Source organism: Schistocerca cancellata, chromosome 5 (assembly GCF_023864275.1).
Source record: "Schistocerca cancellata isolate TAMUIC-IGC-003103 chromosome 5, iqSchCanc2.1, whole genome shotgun sequence".
NCBI classification, from domain to species: Eukaryota; Metazoa; Arthropoda; class Insecta; order Orthoptera; family Acrididae; genus Schistocerca; species Schistocerca cancellata.
The window spans coordinates 323,433,453-323,452,222 of NC_064630.1; the positions used below are offsets into that span (position 1 = coordinate 323,433,453).

At 40.5% G+C, this 18,770-nt stretch overlaps 1 protein-coding gene across 1 annotated transcript in view; it reads right to left on the reverse strand.

The window, feature by feature from the left end:
* LOC126187451 (roquin-1) overlaps positions 1 to 18,770 on the reverse strand; it is a 279,093-nt gene that overhangs the window by 43,797 nt on the left and 216,526 nt on the right. Inside the window, exon 17 of the mRNA XM_049928539.1 lies at positions 3,803 to 3,910. Coding sequence (XP_049784496.1) covers positions 3,803 to 3,910 — 108 coding nt within the window. The remainder of the gene's footprint in view (positions 1 to 3,802; positions 3,911 to 18,770) is intronic.

An 18,770-nucleotide genomic window follows, 5' to 3' on the forward strand; every position in this document is an offset into this window, starting at 1 on the left:
ACCAACCAGTGGCACAACATGCAGCTGAACATAACATGCTCGATTTCAATGGCTGCCTCACTGCCTGACCCACCTGGATCCTGCCCTTCACCACCAGCTTTTCTGAACTGTGCAGATGAGAGCTATCCTTACAACACATTCTCCGTTCCTGAATTTTCCCAGTCTACAACCTATTCTTGTCCCCTCGCCCTCTTTGTGGGCTGCCCTCTGCCAATGCACCTCCCATCTTTCCCCTTGCCCATTCCTCTCCTTTTTCACTCCCCATTTACCCCCTTCCCCTTCCCCCATAGCCTCCTGATGCTGTGCCTGTTGGCAATATGGTCCCTGCACATTCCACCAGACAGTGCTCTTCGGCATTAAGAGTGCTTGCCTGTGTGAATGCATATGTGTGTGTGTGTGTGTGTGTGTGTGTGTGTGTGTGTGTGTTTTTCCTGTTCTGAATAAGACTTTGACAGAAAGCAAATGTATAAGTGTCTTTTTGTTGTGCCTGCCTGCAACTCAATGTGTCATCTTTAAGGTAAGTAGCAAAGTTCAGGAAGTCAGTCAGTGTGTTCTATACGTGGTGCACAAACGTCCATAGAAGCATGCACGGTGGGTATCTCAGAAACCTTGACTGTAGGTGTCCTGCCTCCCCTTCCCAATCTCCCGCAACTATTTCCTCTTTTTTTTGCCCTGAATACACAACATGTGGTTCCAAAAAATAAGATTACGATGGAAAGTATATAGTGTTAAGTCTCTATTTGTGAATTTTCTCTTTCTGTATACTTTCAATTAATAATATTCTGTTTCAGATATTCCTAACATTAATTTATATTTACGTCGTAAAAATGCGTATTAAGAGCCATTTTAATACATTTGTGGCAGTTATATGTAATTTACACACATTATTTAAGCAATATAAAAAGAAAAATTCTAAATAACTTAGGACACCACTTGATGTGTTGAGTTGTCAACACGCAAACATGACAGAGGAAGAAAACTTGCCGGCTTTCAGAATAAATCCTAAGTTGAACTAGAGGCCCTCCAACACACACACACACACACACACACACACACACACACACACACACCTGTGCTCCTACATTGTGCTGGCTGGATACACAATGCCAGGATTGCATTTCAGCAGGTGGAGTAGGGTGGAATGGGTATTGTGTTAAACGGAATGCTGAGTGGGGAGGGGGGGGAGCTAGTGGCTTAGAGGGAAGCAGCAGGTTTACTGACTAGGTATGTGGGTGAAAGGGGTAGCAGCTACACGGGCTAGCCCCGTGATGTGTGAATACTGAAGCTGGTGTGGGATGCAGTGGACGTAATGTAGAAGACATGGATTCAGAGGAGGTGACAGGACTGAGGAAGGGGAAATGATTAGGTGCAAAGTGTGGGGACAGTGGGTTAAGATAGATTGAGGCTAAGAATGTTACAGCAACGAAGGATATATTGTGAGAATAACTCTCATCTTTGTAGCTCAGAAAAGCTGGTGGATTTGAAGGTAGAGCAGGAAGAGGAGGTGGAGGAGAGGGAAGGATCCAGATGGCCTGGGTTGTGAAGCAGCCATTGAATTTGAACATATTATTCCAGTAGGTGCTCAGTTTTGTTCTTGGTTATAGTTTGATGGTGGCCATTCTTTCAATTGTACAGCTACTTGATTGTTATTCCAACACAACAAGCTGTGTACTGATTGCAGCAGTGTTGTATATGACATGGATGCTCTTGCAATTGGCCCTGCCTCTGATGGAGTGGGATAATCCTGTGACAGGGCTGGATTAGGAAGTGTTGGGTGAGTGGCTTGGGAGTGCAAGTGGCGTATGGATGGTCTAGGGTATTGGATAGGCAACGGAATACCACTTTAGGAGGGTTGGGAAGAATCTTGGGTACGATATCCCTGACTTCCAGGTATGTTCATAGACAATCAAAGTCCTGGCAAAGGGTGTGATTCAGTGATTGCAGTCCAGGATGATATTGGATGACAAGGGTGACACTCCTGTGTAGCATATTTTGGCATGAGAAATCTGCTTGAGAACTGGGGTTAAGTGTCTGTGCCTGACTTGAAAGCCTCATGAGACCAACAGCAAAAAGGGTCAAAGGCGTTCTATTCACTGCAGATAACTCCATCAATAGGTGGCAAAGTTTCCAACCCTTTGCCACAGGGAACACATCCCTGTGGAAAACACAGATGCAAAACCTGTTCAATCCCCCCCCCCCCCCCCCAAACACTTTCTGCTCCAGTCTTGTCACAGGTTTATCCTACCTCACCAGCCATGTTGTATACCAATTGTGCTGCAAACACTGCAAAGCTTTTTATGTTGGTATGATAACCAATCAGCTGTCCACCATAAGTGGCCACCGCCAAACTGGCGCCAAGTACGAAGCTTAACACCCCGTGGCATAACATGCAGCTGAGCAGAACATGTTCAATTTCAGTGGCTGCTTCACAGTCCATGCCATCTTGCTCCTGCTCTCCACTGACTTTCCAGAACTACACAGATGTGAGTCATCCTTGCAAGACATCCTTCACTCCTGTAACCCTCCTGGCCTTAATCTCTGTTAACCTACTGTTGTTACACCTTCCAACCATCAATTTCTACTTTCTTTGAGCTGTCACTCCCTCCAAATCCATGTCACTTTCATCATACACTGCAGACCACCGGCTTTGGTACCTACACAATACATGCCTACCCTATTCACCAGCTACTTCTCCCTCCCAAATTCCTGGCCTTCATCTGAGCCACTAACCATCCCCTCCCCCACTCCTTTTTCTGTCTCCTACCTCCCTCTGTTTTCCACCCAGTCCACTGAGTGGAATGGCGCAGTGGTTAGCACATCACTTCAGGCAAGTTCTGGGATGGTCTCTTTGAAAAAGGGCACAGCTGATTTCCTCTCCATCCTTCCCTGACCCAAGCTTTTGATCTGTCCCTAATGACCTCGATGTTGATGGGACGTTGAACATTAATCTCACCCATCCCGCCTCACCCCACCCTTTTCCATCTGCCAAAATGCAATCCCAGCAAGCACAGTGAAACAGCACAGGTTGTTTGTTTGTTTGTTTGTTTGTGTGTGTGTGTGTGTGTGTGTGTGTGTGTGTGTGTGTGTGTGTGTGTGTACTCTAGCTCAAGGAAGGGTTTACTCTGATAGCTAGCAAGTTTTCTTTCTCTTTTGTGTTTTGCCTTCAGTGACTCAATGCCTGCAATTCGGTGAGTGCTCTCCTTTAGTCCTAAATTATTTATTTTCTATCAGAACTTTCCTACATACTGAAAGGGAAACTCTATTCAGAAACAAAACAAGGTTGTACAGTGGTTAAGCTATTGGTATGCAATTGGTGAAAGAAAGAGCTCCAAGTCCTGTCCAGTTATCCACACTGACATTTTGTGGTCTCTATATGGATCAGGTCTCTATATGGATCAATGGCCATGATGGGATAGTTTCTTTGAAGACAGTCACTTTCCTTCTCACTCTTGTCCTCTTAGAGAAATTGTGTGTGTCACTCACAGCCTGTCTAGTGATAAAATGTTTACCAGTAATATGCCTTCTTCCTTCCATTCATAGGTACACAGCGAATCAGACAAAACTAGAAGTTTCTATGACAAATAGAAAGCTTCAAATGTGTCAAACAACTAAAAAATTATTTCACATGGAAAAAAGACAGACAAAGAGCAATAAATTAAACAAAAGACACACGTCTCAAGCATCTGGTCTCATCATTAATTATGACAACACTACAGTTGTGCAATTAATACAAAATTACAAATTATGAAACAGTTCAGCACTTTAAACTGAAAAGGAAGAAAAAATGAATACTGATACTTACATCATCACTTCGACAATCTCCATTGTACTTCAGATCAGTAGAGTAACTGTCATTTTTATTACTTAAAAATTCACCGGCTGGTATTGGCAATGCCGATGATAAGAAATTCTGTAACAAATTTATTATATCAATTTATAACATCTTGACACATTTATGTGTTTATTTATCATATATGAGAATTATTTCTGAAGTTCAGAAGTTGGGAGATGATGTATGTAACCATCAGGGCCCGGATTTTAGTGACAAGTCATATTTTTTTCTGAGCTATAGGGTACATTTTAGAACAATTTATACACAAATCTAGTCATTTTAGTGTCAAAAAATGTATTTTGATTGTGCATATAGTCATATTTCAACAAATTTTAGTAATACATCATACTGTGGCTAACTTTTAATATAATAGGTCATATTTCCGTCAACTTTTGCCAAAAATGCATATACCATTTTTCTCGTATCTTATGGGATACACGAATAAGAAAGTGAATATGTTGCTCATGAGACAATATTTAACGTGCTATTATGAAAGATAAATAGATAAATTAGTACACAGCTTTATTTCTCAGGACTGTAGCAGAAAATCGGTATACCACAACAGTCGTTTTGCGAACACAAAACATCGTTGCGCAGAGTCGACAATACACTCTCAGAGCCAACAAAGCCAGCGTCTGCCATAATAATCATCATAGTCGCACAAGTGTTCCCAGTAACCAGTTTGAATACAGCCTTTGCTTGTTCAACATGTCTAAAGCAAAGTGCTCCGACAGCGTGAAGTTACGAGGATATGTTCGAGAATTTGAAGAGAAGTTCTTTAGTACTGATGGGAAAATATTATTTTGTAAACTGTGTGAAATTAAAGTTAGTGCAGAAAAGCGCTTTAACGTGCAACAACACTGTAATACCGCTAAACACAGCAGCTGTGTGAAACGAAGTGCTGAAAATAACAACAGGCAAACGTTGTTATTTGAACAGACAGGTCAATCGTCAACCATGCAATCATTCTGCAAGGATTTGTGTGAGATGATGATGTCCTGCAACATCCCATTCGAAAAGCTGAAGAATCCACGCTTCAGATGGTTCTTGGAGAAGTACACAACACATCCTGTTCCAGATGAATCTACACTGAGAAGGAACTATTTATCTGTATGCTACAATGATGTGCTCAACAAAATACGAATTACTATTGCTGAGCAACAAAAGATATGGCTGTCAATAGATGAAACTATGGATACTAGTGGGCGATATATTGCAAATGTTGTTGTTGGTGTTCTAAAAGTTGATGGCTCTGGAGACATGTTCCTACAAATGTGTGAAGCTCTCGATAAGAGTAAACAATTGCTATTTTGTTTACAACTCTCTGAAGCTACTGTGGCCACATGGTGTGAAAAGAGACAATGTTTTGCTGCTTGTAACAGATGATGCTTCATATATGACTAAAGCAGCCAAAGGGCTTCAGATTCTCTACCCCAGTATCGCATATGCCACTTGCCTTACACATGCATTGCACAGAGTTGCGATCAAATTACCCTGACGTGGACAAATTTATTTCCTGTGGAAAGAAAATCTATGTGAAGGCTCCGCTACGGGTGCAGAAATTCAAGGAACAAGCACCTTCAACGCCCCTCCCACCTAAATCTGTTCTTAGACGATGGGGTGCTTGGCTTAATGCTGCCGAGTATTACTGCACCAACTACACCCAAATAAAGACAATCTTCTGTGAGCTTGATAGCGATGAATCAAGTGCTATCAAAATTGTGAAAGAAGTTTTTACAGATACATTGTCTCGAAACTTGGCATACATCAACGCCAATTTTTAAGTGATATCAAAAGCCACCAAATGACTGGAAGCTGTTGACACTCAGCTATGTGAGGCCTTGAGTATTGTGCAACATGTGCAGAGTGAGTTGGGTCGAGCTCGTGGTCATGTGGCTGACAAAGTGAAAACCAAATTGCAAAGTGTTCTCCAACGGAATCCTGGATATTCTACACTGTGCAAAATTAGTGACAATCTTTCAGGGAATGCCACGAAGATACTGAAACAAAGCTGAACTCCAGTGACCTGGCTGCCTTCAAATACACTCCAGTGATGTCTTGTGAAGTGGAGAGGAGCTTCTCCAGGTACAAAACTATCCTCAGCGACAACCGTAGATCTTTGACAATGGAAAACCTGAAAATGCACCTTGTGATCCAGTGCAACTTTGCAGATACTGAAGATTGACATACGGTATTCAATAATGTGAAATGCTTTAAATACTATGTAGAAATAAAAACATTGTTTTACTGTTTCGATAGATGATCTTTTCACTCTACTTTGTGTTTAGAAAATAAAACATTCAGACATTCAAAAAATAGGTGCAAATTAGCCACAAACTGTACAGAAAGAAAGAACTATACTTACAATATTTTGAGAAGTGAATTTTGTATTATTTTATGGTGAATAAAAAATTAAATAAACAAACATGAATGCTTTAAGTAAACTTCTATTAAGTCACATTTTATTTTTTAAGGTCATATTTATGTAAGTTTTAGTTCATAAATACTTGCATATTTCACTGTTTAGGTAATTAAAATCTGGGCCCTAGTAATCATCCACTAGTCTTTTACGGATAACCAATGTTCCTTCACATAACACTGCTGTCAATTTATAACATCTTGACACATTTCTGTGTTTATTTATCAAATATGAGAATTATTTCTGCAGTTCAGAAGTTGGGAGATGATGTATGTAATCATCCACTGGTCTTTTACAGATAACCAATGTTTCTTCATATAACACTGCTTGTAATTCTCGAAAGACAAATAACTATGTGTAAGAGATGTTTAAATATTTTTCTTCCAATGTTATTTTAAAAATGTTCTCCATTTTCTTTTAAACAAATGAACATGGGCACAACAGTACCTTTGATACATTATTTACTTATCAAAAAGGCTCACTGTTGTTCACAAAGATAATGCCTACTGTATGCTAAGTTTACATCTATATGGTCAAAGAGTATTGTACTCTCACATTCTCATGAATCGCATCCACCTCTTAAATGTTTCTATTACACTCTGTGAGTCAAAAATAGGGAGTCTACTGAGAATTTATCTATATGCTGGCTGCTTGATAGATACCCTGCGTGATCAAAAGTATCCGGACACACCCAAAAACATAAGTTTTTCATATTAGGTACACTGTACTCCATATCAGTGACCTCAGTAGTCATTAGACATTACAAGAGAGAAGAATGGGGCACTTTGCGGAACTCGTGGACTTTGAGCGTGGTCAAGTGTCACTTGTGTCATAAATGAGATTTCCACATTCCTAAACATCCCTAGGTCGACTGGTTTCGATGTGATAGTGAAGGGGAAACATGAAGGGACACGTACAGCACAAAAGCATACAGGCACCTCGTCTGTTGACTGACAAGAGACCACCGACAGTTGAAGAGGGTCATAATGTGTAATAGGCAGACATCTATGCAGACTATCACAAAGGAATTCCAAACTGCATCAGGATCCGCTGCAAGTACTATAACATGTTGGGCGGGAGGTGAGAAAACTTGGATTTGGTGGTCGAAAGGCTGCTCATAAACCACACATCACACCGGTAAATGCCGAACGACACCTTGCTTAAACCACACATCATGCGGGTAAATGCCAAACGACACCTCGCTTGGTGTAAGGAGCGTAAACATTGGACAACTGAACAGTGGAAAAACGTGTGGAGTGGCAAATCACGGTACACAATGTGGCGATCCGATGGCAGGGTGTGGGTATGGAGAATGCCCTGTGAACATCATTTGCCAGCATGTGTACTGCCAACAGTAAAATTCGGAGGCGGTGGTCATGTTTTGCTTGGCACTATCACAGCACAGGCCTACACTGATGTTTTAAGCATCTTCTTGCTTCCCACTGTTGAAGAGCAATTCGTGGATGGCAACTGCATCTTTCAACACAATCTAGCGCCGGTTCATAATGCATGGCCTGTGGCAGAGTGGTTACACCGCAGTAACACCCCTGTAATGGATTGGCCTACATAAGAGTCCTGATCTGAATCGTATAGAACACCTTTGGGGTGTTTTGGAATGCAGACTTTATGCCAGGCCTCACCAATTGACATTAATACCTCTCTTCAAGTGCAGCACCTCGTGAAGAATGGGCTGCCATTCTCAAAGAAACCTCCCAGCACCTGACTGAATGTATGCCTGCGAGAGTGGAAGCTGTAATCAAGGCTAAGGGTGGGTCAACACCATACTGAATTCCAGTATTACCGATCGAGGGTGCCACGAACTTTTAAGTCATTTTCAGCCAGGTGTACGGATACTTTTGATCACATAGTGTAGATCTCAGTTGCTTTTATGAGATACTAATCTGAAACAATAACTGGTACAACTCTCCAACCACATGACACTGATTAATAATAAATACATAAATAACAGTTGCAGTGTAAATCAATAGGCAGAACATGAGAGAAAAAATAAGGCTTGAAAACACACAGCTGAAAACAGCAGACCAGTGAAAATGTCTTGAGTGTATCATTTCAAGTGATAAAAGGATACAGCATGAGATCAATAACAAAATTAAAAAATCAGATCGTTTCTATCATCAAGCTTGGAATCTATTCTGGAACAAGGAAGACCCTTAAAAATCAAGAGAGAGACTCTTTCAGTTATACTTTGTGCTCATCATACCACATGGCTTAGGAAGCTGCACAACACAACCAAACAGGTTGACAACAAACTGCAGGCTACAGAAATGAAGTTCAGTGAATTAGGAAGGGTGGGGTAAGACATGAAAAAATAAAGGAACACACAAGATTGTACACATCCTTCGGAGAAAAAGGGACAAAGGCTCATTCCATATGGTTTGGCCATGACAAACAAATGGATGAGGTCGGATAGCAAAACAATGGCTACACACAGTTGTGATTGGTAGCAGACCACTAGGAAAGCCAAGGAAGAGGTGGCTGGACCAAATGGAGGAGGATATATGAACAAGGTGAATCAGCTGGAATACAGTCCTAAGACAAGCATGGTAAAGGACAGATACTAGAGAGAAGAATGCTGGAGAGGAAAACTGATAATGAAAATAAAATTGTAACATACTTTTATATAATACTCCTTTTAATGTCTATGGATGTACATGGAAATAATGATGACATCTCTACAGTTATCTCCTAACAACACAGGACAACGAACTTCGCATTACATGTACATCTTGTACCTCAGATGTTTGAAGGCTGTCATGAGCATAAATTCAAAGAAATTGTTTTGTATAGAATACAGCACTTGAATGTACTTAAAGGAATCGTTTGGCCATTCTAAACTGTGCAAGCACAACTATAAAGCTATAAACAAGCATGGGAAGAACCATTATGTCATAGTATCACATTAACTACATTGTGCTGATGAAATTAACTTGACATTCACTTTCTTAAAGTGCTGAATGTATAAGAGTGCTACGGATTTGAAAATTTTGCTTGCCATTGGAGAAAGTCTGATCTGAATCCATAAAATCATAGACCAAATATGTTATGAATGGCGTAAACATATTCTTTTCTGCATATTATTTGAAAAATAACTGTATGCTACAAACAGGGAGCACTTCAGATTGCCCTTTCAACATGGCTTACCACAATATTCCAACAAGCAAAGTAAAATCATTAGAAATAAGAGAAGTATCAAATGAATGGTTCTTACTGTATCTGGTAAACAGGGTGCAGAAGGTAGATACAGCACAGGTTTCAAGCAAATTTTTGTGAAATATTTAAACGATACAAAATACATTACTACAGGTGTTCCTCAGGGTAGCAGTTTACAACCATCACTGCTTGGATGTACAAAAATGACTTTGGAGATAAAGTTGTAGGAAAGTTCTCAGCTGGAAGCATGTAAGAGTAGAGGCATGCATGCACGTGAGCTTGAGTTCATGCGAGGGGGCAGGGGATCTCATAAATGTACATATGTATATGTAAGTATAATTAATGATATGAATATTTTTCCCACATTCCATGTGGGAAAAATATATCTAAGATATGTAAGATATGTAAGTATAATTATGTATGTATGCACTTATCCACATTTGTGGGCGCTGATAACCTCGTTGTTGTTGCGCCCTAAAACACTAATCATCACCCATATTTGTATATGGAGGTGTGCATTAAAATGTATCTAGCACAGCTGTAAATTTACTTTAATATTTAATTTCTATTTAGAGAATGTCTAACAATAACGCTGATATATACATACTTTCTTCATATTGCTGGCTCTGGGTCAACAGTACAAGAAAAGGGGACACAAGGATGTAGTGAACTAACTAAATGTTGGTTAATTACTAAACTAAATTTACAGAAATCTTAAAAAAGTTACAGAAATGAATGATAAGCTACACAATTTGCTGTCAATTTGCAAACAGGCAGAACATGAGAGAAAAAATAAGGCTTGAAAACACACAGCTGAAAACAGCAGACCAGTGAAAATGTCTTGAGTGTATCATTTCAACACAAACAGCACTCTTTTTGCTTCCAGGGACATATCAGCCATGTTGCCCTGTGTCCTGTTTTCATACATTTTCATGTGTCCGAAATGGAACAGACAAGCATATACACATTTTATTTTCATTGGATGTACTTTGTATGTTCTTCATCTGAAGTGTTGACTATAGAACTGAACTTTTTCCTCTTACCGAGCACATTTGCAATTGTATATACTGCATCATGTTATTTTTGTCTTCCACCTCCACAATGTCACAAAACATAGCTTCGTTAGAGGTAATCTGTTTCTGACAATCGTTATTTTTGCCCTGTCAGTGATCCTTAACAACAGCAATATTGCGCACTTAATTTCTGTACTAAGGCACAACCAGCCTTGCACTTCTGCATGCTTCAGTAAGAATGAATGAATTGATGAGCAGGAAGCAATTGCAGTGCCACTGTTCTCAGATTTGTCAGATTCGTGAACTACAGCAGACAGGAAGGAAGACATTACAGCACTAACATAGAAGCAGTGCCTTGATTTCATATGTATGTAAACCTCAACATTAGACTCCGTTTCTGATCTATAGTGGGAGTTAGTTTCTCAGGATTTGGTAAATGTAATATGGTTGCAAGGGAGGGTTTGACAGCTATGAGGGAATGTGGGGGAGATTTGATTGATGCTTTTGTAATGGTGGTGGACAGTATAGTCCAACGCTGAAGCCTGATGTGAACAACAAGGACAGTTTTTTTGAGGTGGCTACTCTAGTTCCTGGTGGGATAGGGTTTCACAATCTGGGAGACGGATGCAGGAATTTGGATTATGGAATTGCAAAGCAGGAGGATTTTATTGATGGGGAAGGGTAACACAAGGAGTTTTGGGGCTGATTTACATGGCTTTGCAGGACTAGGTTAGTGAGGGCTATGGACTGACAGAACTTGAACAGATAGAGGTAATAATATGTGAAATTGTGTAAAAATCAATTAAGGGCAAAATGGAAGAGTACAGTGAAGGAAGGTGAAACATGAGTAACTAGGGCCTAGAAACAAAAATGAAATAAAATTGATGGTAGGTCATTGGTTGGACATGTGTGAAGAGAGGAGGCAGCAGGTGTATTTGGATTACAAGCTGTCAGTAAGGAGCATATTTAAATGAAGGAAGGAAAGTGGGAGGGGAGGGGGGTCGTAGTTGTTAAGTATGGGATGTAACAACGTACACATGATAAAGGTGAAGCTGAAGGGAGGTGGTGGGATCTATTTGGAGGTTCAGGAATAATTATATGGGCTGGAAGAAAGTGGGATTGAAGCACTGCACCCCCAATCCTTGTGGCACAATAGCTATGTGCTGTGCTTGCACGTGACAGATTATACAGGGTGGCTGTGAAGTCAGCTTCACAAGGTGTGTGGTAAGTGTTGAAAAGCATGTGTGGTGTGGAAGGTAACAATAAAACATAGAAAACTATAAACAGCAAAGGACAGACACTAAGTAATGTAATGCAATGCAAGAGGGTTTTGTAAGGTTACCTTCTGCACAACTCTCAAGTTCAATAATGCTGGTCATGTTAAGGAGCACCTCTGTTTCTCATGGTCCCTGCAATGGAAACACTATTTTGCCACTAACCCTACCGATCAGACTTAATAAAAAACTAATACTGAACTCTGCCTGACTCAATTTACTTCTCCATCTCACCATTATCCATCACCACTGCTCCAAAATCACCCCCTGTAAACTTTTCAGAATTCTCAAACCTTACCTCACCATCATTCTTCAAATCACTCAACAAAGAAACTCACATCTACATCTATAGTATTCAAACCACCGTGAGGTGCATGGCAGAGGGAATGTCCCAGTTATCAGGCTTTATTCCCATTCCATTCATGTATGGAGTGTGGGAAGAATGACTGACTGAATGCCTCTGTGCATGCAGTATCTATTCTAATATTGTCCTCAAGATCCCTGTGTAGGTGATACGTAGGGGATTGTAGTATATTCTCAGAGCCATCTTTTAAAAGCGGTTCTTGAAACTTCATTAACAGACTTTCTCTGGACAGTTTTGACCTATCTTCAAGAGTCTTCCGGTTCAGTCCCTTCAGTATCTCTGTGACACACGCCCATGGATTAAACGAACCTGTGGACATTCGTGCTGCCCTTTTCTGTACGAGTGATTTGTAAGCAATCTCCTTTGTGGATTGATTTCACTTCTCCAGTATTCTACAACAAACCAAAATCTACCACTTGCTTTACCTACAACTGAGCCTATGTGACCATACCATTTCATATCCCTGCAAAGTGTTACAACCACGTATTCACACAAGTTGACCGATTCCAACAGTGATTCATTGATATTATAGTCGTAGGATACTACGTTTTTTTTTCCCCCATTTTGTGAAGTGCACAATTTTACTTCTGAACATTTAAAGCAAGTTGTCATTCTGAAATCTCATCAAGACTGACTGAATATTTATGCACCTTCTTTCAGATAGTACTTCATTATACATAACTACATCATCTGCAAAAAGCCTGATTTTACTATTAATATTGTCTGCAAGATCATTACTATACAACATATACTGCAAGAGTCCCTTTACACTTCCCTGTGGCACACATGAAGTTACTTCTCCAGCTGACGATGATTCTCCATGCAAGATAACATGCTGCAGACTCCCTACCAAAAAGTCCTCAATTCAGTCACAAATTTCACTTGATACCCCTTCTGCAGAAATAACCACAATCCACCACCTAAAAACTGATCTCGACCTCATAATCCTACCTACTGACAAAGGTTCCACCACTATTGTTATGAACCACACAAATGACCCGGTGGAGGGACTCCATTAATTGTCAGACACACCCATCTACAAGACCTGCCACAGCGACCCCACTCCAGAAATCCAGCAGGGGCTCCAGTCCCTCTCAGATCCCTTGGTCCATCCCAGAAACGCAACAGAATTTACCTCCCTCCCCGCACTGTCACTCCCCACACTTATACTTTCTCCATGCTTCCTAAATTGCCTAAATCCAACCACCCACCAACATTTCATTATGGACGATTACAGGTGCTCCAGAGACAGAATCTCTGAACTTATGGACCAATGTCTTTCAGCCTGTTACCCACTACCCAGCTATATGAAATACATAAACTATTTCCTGCACTGACTCTCCACAATTTGCGATACCCTGCTCGTCATTTTCCATGACACCACATCCCCTACTGAATACTACATTTTCCAATCCCAATTCCCAGTCACTTACTTTTCTCCTTCGAAGGCATGACCTACAAATGAATCCATCATACAGCTATGGGCATTGTCATGGTACCACCCTACACCAACCTATTCATGAGCCATCTAGTGGAATCCTTCCCAACCACTCAGTAACATAAACCACTCCTCTTGTACAGATTCACTGACATCTTTGTGAACTGGACAGAGGGTGAGGACACCTTTCTGCATTCCTCCAGAACCTCAACAACTCCTTCATCCATCCTTACTCCACCACTGCTACCAATCCCTTACCTCATGGACTCACATCTCTGCAAAAGACCTAGATATAAGATCTGCCCCATACACCCTCCCAATACCATCTCCTCCAGGTCCTTTCACAGGCATCTCCTATCCCATCAAAGGCAGGACTACCTGTGAAAGCAGGCATATGATCTACCAACTTAACTGTAACCACTGTGCTGCATTCTATGTGGATGGGATAACTGTCTGTCTGCATGAATGGTCGCTGCCAAACTGTGGCCAAGAGATAAGTGGACCACCCAATTGCTCAGCATGCCATACAAGGTGATGTACTTCACTTTTAACAGCTGCTTCACAGCCCAAACCAACTGGATTCTTCCCACCAACACCAGCTTTTCTGAATTTTGTAGCTCCCTGCAACATATCCTTCATTCCTTTAATCCTCTTGGCCTCAATCTTCACTGGTCCCTGTCCTTCACCTACCATTTCAATACTATACATGCTTTCTATCCTGCTAACACACCTACATAACTCTTTCTCTCCTCTACCCCTGCCTCCACCCTTCCAGTGCTGCCTACCCAGGCTGCACATAACAGCCCTATTGCGTCCCCAACACATCCCTGCACATTGCCACAGGCAGCACTAGCATCTTCGTCCACCCCTACTCTGCTATCTTTCTCCCACAACTTCCTACACCTCTTCCATTCCACCACTACCCACCACAGATAGTTTGCTGCTCACTTCCGATGTAGTCGCAGTTGGGGCCTTATTGCCTAGGAATGACAGTTGCCACGTGTGAAATGTGCTTGCGTGCGAGTTTTCTGCTTCCGTTGAAGGACTTGGTCCAAATGCTGAATATTTCTAACATTCTTTTTCATTGTGCCTGTCTGTGATGCAATCTATCTGGTCAGCAGCACTCTATCATTTCAATACTGTTACAATATTGTGAAAAGGAAAGCTGCTACTCACCATATAGCGGAGATGGTGAGTTGCAGATAGGCACAACAAACAGACTGTCACAAATTAAGCTTTTGGCCAGTAAGGTCTTTGTCAAAATTACACACACACACACACACACACACACACACACACACACACACACACACACACACGACTGCAGTCTCAGGCAACTGAGGCCACACTGAGTTGCTTGAGGCTGCAGTCACGTTTGTGTGAGTGTGTATGTGAGTGTTTGTTGTCTTACGAGCCGAAAGCTTTGTTTGTGACAGCCTTTTTGTTGTGCCTCTCTGCAACTCAGCATCTCTCCTATATGGTGAGTAGCAACTTTCCTTTTCACAATATTGTGACATTCCATCCTGGATTTTCCACTGTTTGACATTCCATACTGTCGTTAATTCTTTCCTGGACTTTGTATTGTTTAATATCTGTGCAAGTTGCAAGTCATTTTATCTGGGTTTGTAACATTCAGTTGTCAACTGACAATGGCCTAGCAAGCTGAAAGCTGGTTTTCGGTGAAATAAATATAATTTTTCAGAACGTTAGAAAGTGTTTCCTAATTAATATAATTATTTTCTGCCAAGCATCAACAGAAAATTCAGTTAAGGTTAATTCTCTGCCGTTAATGTTGACTCTCTGTCATTTGATGTGATATAAACTATATGAAAACAGTTTTGCATTGCCTGCTTTAGTGAATGTGTGTAGACTTACATACAAGTGAAGCAGGGAATGAAAGGAAAGCTTTGTGGAACTAAATAAGTTTCCCTGTGAACTAAAATCAGAACCATCCTTACAACATAGGCAATCAGTCTGAAAGTGCAAATCTCTGCTCTTCTGTGAGTAAAAAATATGCTGTTGGATAGCATCCAATCCAATGATATTCCATCCAGTACACTGTAATATGATTCTGTCCTTTTTAGCAGGCTGTCCACACTATAGTCAAGTTGATGTGACTGAAACATCCTTTGATGGCAACCCTTCCCTAAGGTCATGTATTGTGTATTGAGTAGTGCTGCCAGACCCAATTTCCAGAGGATTGGGGCTTAAGGACTGATGGTATAACAATAATCAGTGGGGCAAAGACCTAAAAGTCAGAGGATGAAAGGATAGAAATTTGCAATCATTAGATAATACTATCTTATAATAGACTATGAAAACAATGGGTACACCAGTGCAACAGTACACAAAAGTTCTGTTCATCCAATGTACCTACTTTAGGCAGGTAATAATTTAAACCGCAAAAAGTAAAACTGGATTTTTGATTAGTTTTCCCACCATCTATGATTCATAAGCTCATAATACAACAATGGAAGCACAGGCCCAAGTGTTTTCAAAATGAACAGTTCTAGCATGCACTGAAGCATCTGTTTAGTTTATCCGTTAATCACAATCTTGGTTATCGCCATTGACTGGTCCAGAAACTCATCTCAAAATCTTAATGACTCAACTATTTTTGATGTAAACATGGATAATATTTATGAGGGTAAGTCAATAAGCATTTGCAATGAATTTTTACAATTTATTACACAGGGTGTATACAGGGACAAGGAAAAAAAATTCCCGGATTATTCCCGGATTTCTCCCGGATACCCCGTTTAAAAAATATTGTTTTTCCCGGGCGAAAATACACTTTTTATGTGCTAAGTGACAGTAGGTTTTCCGTAGATTTTCCCTCGGAACTGTAAAACTAATGAATCCTTTGAATGGTTAACGTTTTATACAATCGCATAGAACTTCCCGGGAAAAAAAAAAGAAAAGACGGGGCAAAGAAGGTTTTGGAGAGACCTTTAATTAAAAAAAAAAAAAGAGAGAGAAATTTTGGAAAGACCTTTGATTTGCATCAACATATACGCTGCATATTTTCATATTACAAAAGTATAAATTCGAATTGCACCAAACACAGCGCGTTAGTTTCCGGAGCGTTGAAACCGAGACTGCGATGTCCTTTTGTAAGCGAGTCATATCTCAAGCCACGAGATCTCGTCAGCCGATGACAGCGGCTATTCAGAACATAGGACACGTGTTATAGTCAGCCAATAGCAAGATCACTGGTCACATAGCGCGAACACGCATGAGGAAAAGTTAACGGTTTACATTAATGTATGCCGCACTGTATATCTTCTAGAAAAGCTAAGCTTTAACATATAATGTTAGTCTCTAAGATTAACACGCTACAACAGAAGCTAAGCTTTCACATGTAATGTTGATATTTTTTTGCGTGTGTTATACTTTAAGACACATCACACAAATGTGCCGGTAAATTTAAAATTATGACATAAATGTCTCGGCTCGAAATTCTTGTAAGTGGCTGGTCCTCAAACTGTTCTGTTTCGAACGCTCTGTGATTTAGATATCCATCCCACTTTCTCACACGTAACATAATTCATCTTGCGTAAAAAGAAATTTACTTTGAAAGTAACGCTTTTCTAACCACCGTTCGCAATACTATTCGGAGACTGTTAGAAATAGGTTCGATTTACCAGTTGCCAGAGAGCACCAGAAAACAGGCATAATTGTGCGTGTGCAACTGCAGTGGTGTAGGAAGCCCGTATGTTCGTGCGTATAAAGCACTAAGAGAGCTTACATTACACCATAAAAGAAACAGTGCATCAGAGGATACTCCAAGAGCATCGGAATTTCGTAAACCATACTAAAATGCATAATTCGGCTTGATGTGCAAATTGGCTTTTTCCAGATTCACAATGAAGTAGGTTCCATCTGATATTAAGCTTTTCAGTGTGGTTTTAGGGATGTAAATTTTCTTGGAGTACCAGTACTCTACGACCTCATTTTTCGTTCTTTATTATGGCATAATGCCATATATGGCAGAAGATGATAACGTGCACTTGAAATTCAGCGAACAGTTGGAAGTAGCCAATACTGTAAAATGATCGCCTCGGCGGAAAGATTAATAAAGCCAAATTTCTTTAGCAAACTTGCAAAAATAACTTCACTGTTCTGCAAGGCGATTAATGCTTGACCGCTACTAACTTGGAAATAAAATCAGAAAACTGAAATTAATAATATATTTTTGCCCTCCGTAATTATGTGAATGTATTTTAATTCACTTGATAGCTCCCAGCCACAGAAATCCGTATTGTTTTCATTTGACGTGGGAGCAGTACACGAAGAGAAGCAGCGAATTCACTTTACGTAAACACGGGTCATGTGGAGGTTAACCCCCTCCCCACTACAACTCAGACAACTCTGTGCAAGCGTGAATCTGGCAGCTAGCGCGCGCGAGAAAAAAATTTCTCGTTTGCATCTGGCTGCTTGCTGCTACTACCGATACAGCCAACAGCCAAACTTCAAGTAGCGGGAGAAGGTACTGCTTATACGCGAGTCAAATGCGCATGCGCAACAGATCGCTGGCAATTGGTCAAACGAACCTAATGTGAACAGTTGTGACGTCATGCTCATGGCAAGCAGTTTATTGTTACGAAGAATTACAGTCTTTGCCCTACGTCCTTTGACATATTTTTGCTATTTGCAGACGCTTGTGCGTGCACGGTTGATTGTTGTTGTAAATTGCACATTTCCTTTGCCACTAAAGTTTTATTTTTTTCCCTCTCGTTTATATTTTATTGCTGCAGTATCATTCTCCAGTAGCAGGATACAATAACATTCTTTGCTAGAGAATCACTTCTGCAGTCAAAATTACAAAAAATTTAACTTAAAGCTAAAACAATGAAAAATTCCCGGAATTCCGAAAAATTCCCGGGTTTTTCCCGGTTTTCTCCCGGATGATAAAATTCCCGGGTTTTTCCCGGATTTCCCGGTTGTCCCGGGTCGTATACACCCTGTTACAAGAGTACACATTTTTATTGATATCATTTTTCAACATGTTCACCTTGTTTTCAATGTATGAGGGTGGTTTGGAAAGTTCTCGGAACAGAATAAAAAAAAGTACTTACACCACTGAAACTTTTTTTTATTTTTCAATGTAGTCTCCTTGTAGATTAATGCACTTGGTCCAACCATGTTCCAGTGCCTTGATCCTATCTCGAAAATGAGTTTCCTACAGGCCTGCACAATAGTTGTCAACTCCGGCTAACAATTCTTCGTTTGAAGTGAATCTTCATCCGCCAAGTTTTG